We start from the raw sequence: 10,096 nt of genomic DNA on the forward strand, positions 1-10,096 counted from the left end.
ACCAAGAGGGCTTTCCTGCTTCATGTGAAGGGGATTGCTGTGTGAAGCTGAGGTAGAGGAGGAGCTTCTCAGACTTTCCAGTTGATGGCTGAACCAGTGCCTGACCTTCAGCCTGTACCTTTGCTTTCTTGTTGCAATCATCCAGTCACTTCTCTGTGTGTTTGTTTGTAAAGGTTACAGGCTAAGAGCTAGATAAACTTTGGATTTACCTTTAATTCACGATCAAAGGACAGAAGCGCCGTTTACTGCTTGGCTGCCCTACTCTTGGCAGGTTGCCACAGCGATCGCTGGGGAGCCTGGGATTTAGGGTCGATTTGTATGCCCAGAATGTGAGCCCGAATGACAGAACCCCAGAATGGATGAGGTAGGAAGGGACCTTTGGATCCGTTCGGTCCAATCCTCGCTCCAACAGGGCCAAAAGGAAAATATTTCTGCTCCCAATTCCTATGCTTTGTGCTACAATGGTCTTTGAGGAATAGGAAGGGTGACAGCAAGCATAGGGTATGAAAGGAAGGCAGTGGATAGCAGCCAAGTCCTGTGATGAAATCTCATGAACTCAGAGGGGGACAGAGTTGCCTAAATATAAATTGCTATGCTATATTATGTAGGCTATGCTCTGAAGGCCTTGTATGATTTTAGTCTGATTTAGGAAAGATAAATAAGACCTTTCAGAATACAAAACGGAGGCATTAAGTCAAAACACAATGTATTTACTTGTAAAGCAAAGAAACAAACAGAAACAAACAACCCCACCCCTGGTTTAGTAGCTTGTGGTAGCAGTGGTGATGTGAAGACGGTTGGACTAGATGATCTTATAGGTTGTTTCCAACCTTGTGATTCTATGATTCTATAAAATGTGAGAGTATTAATTTCTTTCTAGGAGACAGAAGAAACAGAATATCTGTTCAGGTCCATATCTGATAGTTCCATGGCTGGAAGCAGTAGAAAAGATCTCCAAAATGCATGACAGTGTTCTTTCAAGGCCCACAGAATATACCTGCAGTGTCTGGCAGATCCTGCCATGAGTCCTGCCACAGAACTTCTGTGAGCGATCAGGCTTCTTGGATTCAGCAGCTCTAACCCTCCAAATCTCTGGTCCTTTCCAAAGAGGCTCAAAATTATTTGTGAGACCTCAGAACACCAATCAGCAAACCAAATGAAAGAATGAGTTAGTCTTAGTTCTGATTAGCAATCCATAAAATGCCAGGTCACACCAGTGGAATATTATTTTTTTTTACAGCATATTCTCATAAAATAAGGCATTGCAACAAAAAGAGTGGGAGAGCAGTTCAGACCTAGAGAAATGCGGATTCAGAGATCAAAGTAACAGAGTGGAAAGGAATACTTCTTAATTCCATGTTGTACATATATAAATAAAACAACTTTTAAAGTCGTATCATAGATTGAGTTAAACTGAAAACAGAAAGTGAAAGTGGCTTGGCCACTCAAAACAACTTCAGTATAAGCAATAAGTGGATAGCAGCTTGTCATGCTGTGGACATTCAGACTCAGACAAAGCAGCTCAGCTACAAACTAGACACAGACCTGCTCACCTCAACAGGAAAAGTGTCAAGGCGGCATAAATGGCCTTTGATAAATGGTCCATCTCATTTGTGTAATGTTTCCCTGTCTCTAAAAAAGCCATTTAAATGTGCTATTCAGAAATGCCAGGTGAACTCCTGGCTATTCAATGGTAGCTAAAAATAAAGACTAGGGTGCATTTCTTTATGTATCAGCTTGACATAGATAAATATATTTCTATTCTAGCTCTCTCTGTATATTTTGTTGATAAATGTATCCACAAAAGTAATATGATTTTCTAAACTCCTTACCTAAAAATATTCATCAAACATTCTGAGTGATTACATTCAGACAGCTTCTCAAACCCTGCTTTTATATATCTGTGCTGTCAGTGTGGGTCACTGGAAAATTATTACCACACATAGTAAAAGCAAATGGAACTAAAACATAAGTAATTAATATTAAAAATTTTATTATTTTTGGTCTGAAATGATGCTAAAAACATTAGAATAATTTAATAAGTTTACGAATGTGGCATTCAGTTATAATCCTTGTGCAGTGTAGTACTATGTGCTATACAGAAAACCATTTATTTTGAATAATATTTGAGAAACCTGTTAATATGCATGCTTTGGAGTAAAACACCTTTGTCATTGGTAGTACACTTCCTAACCTGCGCTATGTTTGCTCAAGTGGCTCCAGCAGTAATCTAGGTCCCTTTCAAGTGTACTTTGATCTGTGTCACAAATTGACAATTTCATCAGAAAACAAAGTGAAGACTGTTGAAAGCTAGCCATGTTTTATGGAGAAATAGCTCCAACACACACTTCTAAATAAAGAGAAGGAATAACTGGACAAGACTCGATCAGAGTACCCTTCTAGCAGTCACAGTGCTTACTGCGTTGTGTTTGGCCAATAGTAGAACACAAATAGCAAGCTCAGCTTTTTTGTAATAATCAAAAATTTATTGGGAATGTGTACAGAAAAAATAACCATGTAAGGAGGTAAGCAGTGCTCAAAGAAAACCATTGCGCATTTTATAGGCAGTGGCATTTCACAACGCTGATGTCCAAACTGTGGAAGGTGAGATAAGTACAGTGTCGCACAAATAAAAGATTTATTTTCTCCATTCAGGTCAGTCTTTATTAAATTGTCCCTTTATGAGTCTCCAACCTGCAATAGAAAACAAACAAACAAACAAAAAAGACAGTATTTGAATGTTTTTCTAAAGAAAGATGAAGTACATAAGGCTTAATAATGATATGTTGATAGTGTTCATACATATTTATACTAGTTGGAAATTTAAAGTTCAGCAATTAAAATTGAAAATGTGAAAATTAAATTGAAATTGAAAATTAAAAATGTCTTCAAGACAAGGAATTATTTGTAGTTCTGGGACTATCTACTTATCTATTTGTTAAAAGAAACAGTGAAGAGGAAGGTATACTAAAATCAAAACGCAAATATTTCTGTTATGAAACGGTAAACAAAGCTGATGCCTCCAAGATGCAGTAGGCATTTCAGCTGTCCATGCTCTGTACTTGCAATTATAACCATATTTTGTTGTTATTTTAAATATCTCCTCTGTTCAGTGGTCAAACCTGCTTGGTGCCGCCTGAGTACTGCTGTCCATCTATTGAGAGTCTGTTGAATGGGATGATTTTCATTGTAGTTTTCTTCATGGAGTACCATCGGTCACGCCATGTTGCCCATATAATGCCATTGTCATATGAATCTGAACCACCTCTAGATGAGTACACACCACCTAAAAGTAGCAATTTGAGCAAAATATTTAGTTGCTTCGAAATGATTAATGTGCCCATCCCATACATAGTCGTCGTACCAACACCTCTGTGACATCCCTGGGCACACTAACACACTGCACACAATGCCCCTCTCCCTCTCTTTGCTTCTATCAGGGCCAAGGATTCCATTTTGGGCTGGAGAACTGCCACAAATCGGTGTTAATATAAACAATTATTGAAAAGAATGGTCTACATCAGCTTTGGAAAAACCAGATGGCAAAATATTCTCAATGAAAGTGACCCATTTTCCTTTGTCATCGAAATGTGTTGTCCTTTGTTACTTTTGTCCATGTGAAAATAGGTATTTAGAAGATATTTCACCTATATAATACTGTCCATTGAGGTGACCAGCATGGCATCTATTCATCCACCATCCAGATCCATCTTGCTCAGCACAGTTGCCCTCAAAGTTGTCATTGTCATTATCGTAGGTGCTGAAGCGCATGCCATTATGGTAGGTAAAGGATTTGTCACTTGGATCATCTCCAAAATTAAAGCCGTCAAAGGCATCTCCAGCCTCGCCACCAATAAAGTAGGCATAGGTCAGTCTGTACTTGTCTTCTTCAGTTCCCACTTTGAATACCGCATAGTCAGCAGTGCTATTAACAGAGGATAATAGTGATAAGCATGCTGCATTCCTACTATGTGCACAAATGAAATATACATAGAGGTTAGAAAAGGGATTTAAGCCATCCTACCATGTAATTTTGTAAAAGGGTTATTTTTAAACAATTGTGTGAATTGGTTCAATGACAGACATCCAATCAATTTTTGTCATCCACCATTAGATGTGTTTTTTGACTTTACTGCTCTTTAATAATGCACAGAAGACTTACATTACACACCCATATATGTGTTTATCTACCAAGTTGCTACTGTTTAGGCTTACTCAAGTCATGAGGAAGTTCTTGGCGGAAGGAAGAAATAGGTATCTCAAGAAATAGGAAAGGCAGTAAGCCCTCCTGGAGAACGGAAGACATAACTGAATAAACTTTGAAGAGAAGAAACAGATTTATTCTGCCAAATCAACGAGGGCTTCTGGCATGTGGCCTTCAAACGTGTACACGTGAGGGCTGCTGTCACAGTTATAAGTTCAGGAGCCCATGCAGTATCTTATGCACCTTGACATATCTAATAGTGCCACGCTTTTTTAAAATCTGTACAAACTAACAGAACTGGAAAAGCAATAGGTTTAAAATGCCATTGTCAGAAGTTTCATGAGCAAATACCCTTTTTTGCCAGACCAGTCCTCCAGTTCTATTCGCAAAGCATATGGCAGAGTGGACTGCGTAGTTATTAAATGAATCTTTTCGTTGCCCAGCCAAAATTCTGTGGTGTCATCTGGAGACAGATGTCCAAAGCCTTCCTTGTATTGAACCCAATTTCTCCGGAAGTCCTCACTCCCATCCAATCTCTGTAAAACAACAACAAACCAACTCTCAAAAAAAACCCCCATGCTATGTACTTCAGGTAAGCAAATGAAAACAGCAGTTGATACAATACACTTCCTAATGATAATAATACCCTAGTGACATACCCTCTGTAATACTGTCCAGCCGTTGCCATACGTGTCAATCTCACAGTAGACTAGGAAAGACTGCTTAGCTTTTTGAGGCTTGATGAAGTAAAGACCACTTTTTCTGGCACCTTTATTTGCAATATCTTGACAATCTGAAGTAAAGATATTCAAAGCATTGTTACAAATTTAGCTATAGTTCTATCCTCACATTCTATCCTCACATTTGATATGGTAACTTTCTCAATGTAAGAAGTTCAGTTAATTCAAATATTGTTTCAAAGTTTGCTGTTTAGTCTAAATGTTTAAATGTCATTGCCATAAAAAAAATTCTGAAGTTCACAGGACCTGTGTAAAATCATTCTATGATTCTATAGAGTCATTCTATGATTCTATGAAAACGAGAACATTCATTTCACATGGAATTTAAGCAGCTTACGTGTAGAATACAGTCATAGCACCAATTTATACAACAAAAACAGCACTTCTGGAGTTAAAATTTTCTGGGTGAATCAGCAGAAATGCGATTGTAAGTTATCTTCCTACAATTGATCCAAGCATTGATTCCAAAACTTGCAGTCTTACATCTTTGCACAAGTCTATGGCCCTTAAGATCACAAGAACCTCATCACTGCAATGCCAACTGGCAGTACTTGAAACTGAATCAGACCTCCACCATACAAGAAGCATTTTGTGCACCTCTTCCAGTTGTCTCCTGTATTTCAGCAGTATCTCTGCATGGTTCCTGGCAGTGTGACTCGAGTTGAGAAATCTTTTGTTTCAGCTGTGTGATCTTGTTGCTGTTCATTATATGCATATCTGTCAACTGTCTGGAGAGAGAGACATAAAAATGGCATGTTTCTTCAGCTGCTTCTTACTGTCAGTAATACATGTTTACTTGCACATATGCCTGACTGAGATAGCATGCTGCTACTTAGTCCCTATAAAAGGGTTGCTTCTCTTGGCACTGGTATGTAAGGTTGAGAAAAACAGCCAAAATGGGAATGTACATGCTTAATCTCATGTAAAACCTGACTTGCCTCTAATCAGCAAAACTCAAACCACAAATTAATGCATGATTGTAATGCTGTGGAATGTTTTCCTTTGCTCTCCTTAGCAAATTATAAATTTTTCTTCTGTAAGTATGGAATTTTACGTAAATTATATAAACTGCCTCAATGATCAGAATGTTTAAATCGTATTTGATATAATGCTATAGAAAAGAGATTTTGCTACTTTCAGGTCAATAAAAACACCCTAAAATTTTAGAAAAGTTAACGATGTTTTCAATTCTATTTTCAGTGTTGGTTTACTGAAGACCACCACTGAGTTTATAATAACTTATGAATTATACCTATGGAACTGAGCTGATTTTCTCAGATATATGCAGCAAAATTAGTCAGAGTAAATGACTGTACAAATATTTCATATGCTCTACAAATGCATATCAATAAAATCTCCATAGCTCATGAAAAAAGAAATGATCTATGTCTAACGCAGCAAAAGAAACACAAACAGAACCATTGCCAGGCTTCCTGATATTCCTATCTTTTATTTGCACAATTAATGGATAACACTGATAAACTGAAAATGCACTCTCAGATCCTCATGATTGCTATGTGTCTTGTAAGGGAACTTCTAATGACAGTGTCTAACGGTCAGCATAAGCACAAAAACCCTTTCTGAGGAAGCCATAACTGTTGTTAGTAAAAGAAGAGAAAGAAAATGATTTGGATTATAAAGTGCTTTGAAAGGTGAAAGATACCTACTGTATAGTATTCTCATGAGCCAAAATAGTGTTTTCATATCTGATAATTTCTTCGATTATTTTCTTGGACTTTTGAGTCAAACTCTCAATTGATTCTGAAGAATAGACAAAGGTATGAAATTATTGCAGTTCGGCAAATTAGAAAAACAAGACAGTGACAATTTGTTCAATTATGTAGCTATTTTTATATTCTCACGTGGTAGTGTCTGCTTCTCTGAAGGATAGATGGTTTTGATGTGTTGAATCAAATATTCTATTGAGCCTGTGGAGTTAGCAGCTTGCTGCAGAAGTGTCTCAATTTCTAGCAGTTCACCATCCGTAGTGAGACGGTATTTGTTAAAGAAATCTGCAATGCCACAAGTTGTGGGGCAGTAGCTACCCTAAAGAGAAAAAAATAATATAGGTAATGGTTTCAGTAGCAAAAATGGACAACAGAATATTTGGGCAGGAGAACAGTTTGTACAAATGATTGCAGGGAAAAAAAAGCATAGACATTTGCCTCTGTCTGCAGTACTACAGAATTTATAGAGAAGTTTTAGTTTCACACTGCATATATATCCACACATAGAAAGAAATTTGTACATGGTGTTACTTGTAGTGTCTTTAATATACTTTTATCAGCAGCATAGCTGCCTTTCTCAGCAGATGTTTATTGATACCAGTCAAGAACAGGTTTAAGCATAGTGCATTTAATGAGCTTTGAAGCTAATGATGAGGATCTAATAAAGCTACAAAGGCAGTTACTAAATGGTGTGGCAGCTTTGACTAGACTCTTAATGTAAAAGAAAATGGATCTGATACTTACAAATCGCTCATCTAATATGCAGCAGTTTTCTCTGGTAGCAATGTACTGAAGAGAAGAAACAAGACCACTTTCAGTGAGTTTTCTCCAGAAGCATTCTAAGCACTGACACGTTTTCTAACACTCTGCACCTTCACTTACCGCCATGCTGGTGGAGAAGAGCAGGGAGAGGAGATGCCCCAGAGGCACCCATCTGCCCAGCTTCGGCCCCATCTCACTGGGTGCCTTCTGTTCTGTCAGCAGCTGAAAGTGTTCTCCCCAGCAGCCGAGGCAGCACCTTTATGGGCTGCCAGATTTGGCCCCAGAGCAGGGCAGCAGAGGTTTAAGGGAGCAGTTGGAGATGGGGGCGGGCACGGTGAGGTAGCGGGAAGAGGTGGAGTAGGGGATGAGGTGGATTCCCAGAATTTGCACGCATCTCTTACTCCTCCCATTTGCAGAACTTGCTTTCCACTTATCTGCTTTATCTCTGTTCCAGCTGGGTCTTAAAGGAGGCAGAAAGGAGAAACAAGGTGTGCAGAAGCTGTAACAGAAGCATAAGCAAATGCACACGTGGTTCTTGGGTGGGGGCAGACAGAGTAGTTACTTAACTTGCATAGGGAAAAGCAGAGGTAACTACCTAATTACATGCAAACACATATCCATAACCTAAAGTTAAATATTAAGAATATTTCATGGTTGTATAGTACCTTCCTTCCACAAGGCAGAACATACTTTTCAAAGGCATTCAACATCATTCTTCCTATTTGGCAGATGACAAAACTCAGGCAGAGAGAGTTATAAGGCCATGTCAGGCAGTGGAATATATGGAGAAACCGCCCATGGTTTCCCTTACAGGCAGTGAATCTTCTCTGCCCTCTAATTTAGGAAATCTGTATGAATGACTTGGATCAAAGCTGCCCTGCTGGGAGGTAGACCTGCCATCCCTGGGTCAAACAGCTTTCCTTTCCAAACACCACAAATTGGGAAAGAACGTTTGCAGATAAAAATGCTGTCTCCAGGGATGGTGACTGGCTCCGAGTTTGTGCTTGTACTCTGCCAGAAACTGGGTCAGGTTAAATCACAGATGTCCCCTCCAGGGCAGATAGGTACATGGTGTTTGGGACAGAATATGTGCACTACAGAATCCAACTCAGGTATCCCCTGTTCTACACAGAGTAAAGAGCATACTCTTCTCCTTTGTCGCTAAAAACAGTCCATGTAGATCTGAAACTCTCTCAAGGGAATACTTCATCATGGAACATGGTAAAGTTTGTCTAGCATCCCTGGATAAGAATTTCAGGATTCAGAAGAGATGACAACAGTCAAGTCTGACATAGAGCTATATTAGTTAATTTTGAGAAAAAGTTCTTAACATTTTAGGATTAAAACGTGACAATGGCTGCGATGAAATAATTTCAATGTATAATACAATAATTTTGGTAATGTTACCAATATCTTATATAACAAGAACAAAGCTTAATTGCTGTAGATAGTTGGCTAATTGGGTCCGAAAAAAAGGAGGATCATTATGAATTTTCAGTGTGGTTTTTGCCTTACATAAAATTATCACAGAGATCTACATTCATGAAGGAATCAACCTAAACAATTTACTTAGTGATTACCAAATATCATTACGCTGCACTTACAAGAGTTGTCCCGTTGTATTTTTGGTTGTAACTTCTTGTACTTCTTAGCAGAAGATGTAAATATTTAAACCTCACAATGTTTTTGTTTGTTTTACTGATTACACAGTCGTGTTGTAGCCTTGAATAATGAATCCTTTCATATCTTTGCTCCCTTCTCTTTCCTTCCATTAATTCACATTGCATGGTTTTGAAATGATTTTTTCCCACTTGATTTAATGAAAATTAAATCAAAAACAGTACGTGCTCTAATGTGAAACATCAGGGTAGTCTTCTCCTCCCTTTCGTACCATTTTCTGTTTTAATTCCGGCTGCATAAAGCTGACCTATTTACAAAACAAATGTGTTAGAGACCTGATTTTACCCTTCAGTCTGCCCAATACATGTAAGCTCTGTTGTTCTTCTGTTCAGCTTTTTTTTTTCTTTCCGGTAAGCTTGTTTGCTGATTTGCTAACAAATGAGGAATGACTAATGCCATACAGGCAGAATAAAGAGTTCTCAATTTCAGTTTAACTTTTCCTCACAGTTTATTTTTTGAGTGGATGGTAAAATCAAATCAGTATTTGTTTAAAAGTGTCTTGTTCAATTCAACTAGTATTTGATAAGCATTTTTGTCAAACAGACACTGGAAACCTATCCAGTGCCTTCCCATTACTCACAGTAAATCACAGAAGTACAGAACAAATATGCATGTATTTGTAAACCAGTGCCTGAATAGCAAATTATTCTTATGACTGCCTTCGGAAAATAACAGTTTTCCAAATGTATGACTCATACATGACTTAAGAATCTAATGCGAAATTTCAGTTCATAAAATTTCAGAAACGCTACAGTGATTCAGTACATTTTTGTTATTGTTTTGATGGAAACTTGAATGTAAAAAATAAATACAAAAAATAAATGTTAAAAACTTCAAAAAGTAAATATCGGAAAAGAAAAAGCCTATTTTGCCTTGCAACCTATCACAAATATACACTGCCCTGCTTCTCCTACTAATAAGCTTCTTTGCTAGGTCAACCGATGAGCAAGTGATAATTAGGATGAGAAACAGAGATGGTTAAA

General features: G+C 38.0%; 1 protein-coding gene across 1 annotated transcript; it reads right to left on the minus strand.

Moving 5' to 3' along the window:
* Positions 1-2,489: 2,489 nt before the first annotated feature.
* FGG (fibrinogen gamma chain) lies at positions 2,490-7,790 on the minus strand. The gene is made up of 10 exons (XM_031614283.2): positions 7,554-7,790; positions 7,416-7,460; positions 6,807-6,990; positions 6,612-6,705; positions 5,542-5,672; positions 4,864-4,997; positions 4,556-4,740; positions 3,648-3,925; positions 3,123-3,286; positions 2,490-2,694 (listed from the first exon to the last, which is right to left on the minus strand). The coding sequence occupies exons 1-10, from the start codon at positions 7,623-7,625 to the stop codon at positions 2,680-2,682; spliced, it is 1,302 nt and encodes a 433-aa protein (XP_031470143.1). The 5' UTR covers positions 7,626-7,790; the 3' UTR covers positions 2,490-2,679.
* Positions 7,791-10,096: the final 2,306 nt, after the last annotated feature.

Source organism: Phasianus colchicus, chromosome 4 (assembly GCF_987193195.1).
Source record: "Phasianus colchicus chromosome 4, bPhaCol1.hap1.1, whole genome shotgun sequence".
In the NCBI taxonomy this organism is placed as follows: domain Eukaryota; kingdom Metazoa; phylum Chordata; class Aves; order Galliformes; family Phasianidae; genus Phasianus; species Phasianus colchicus.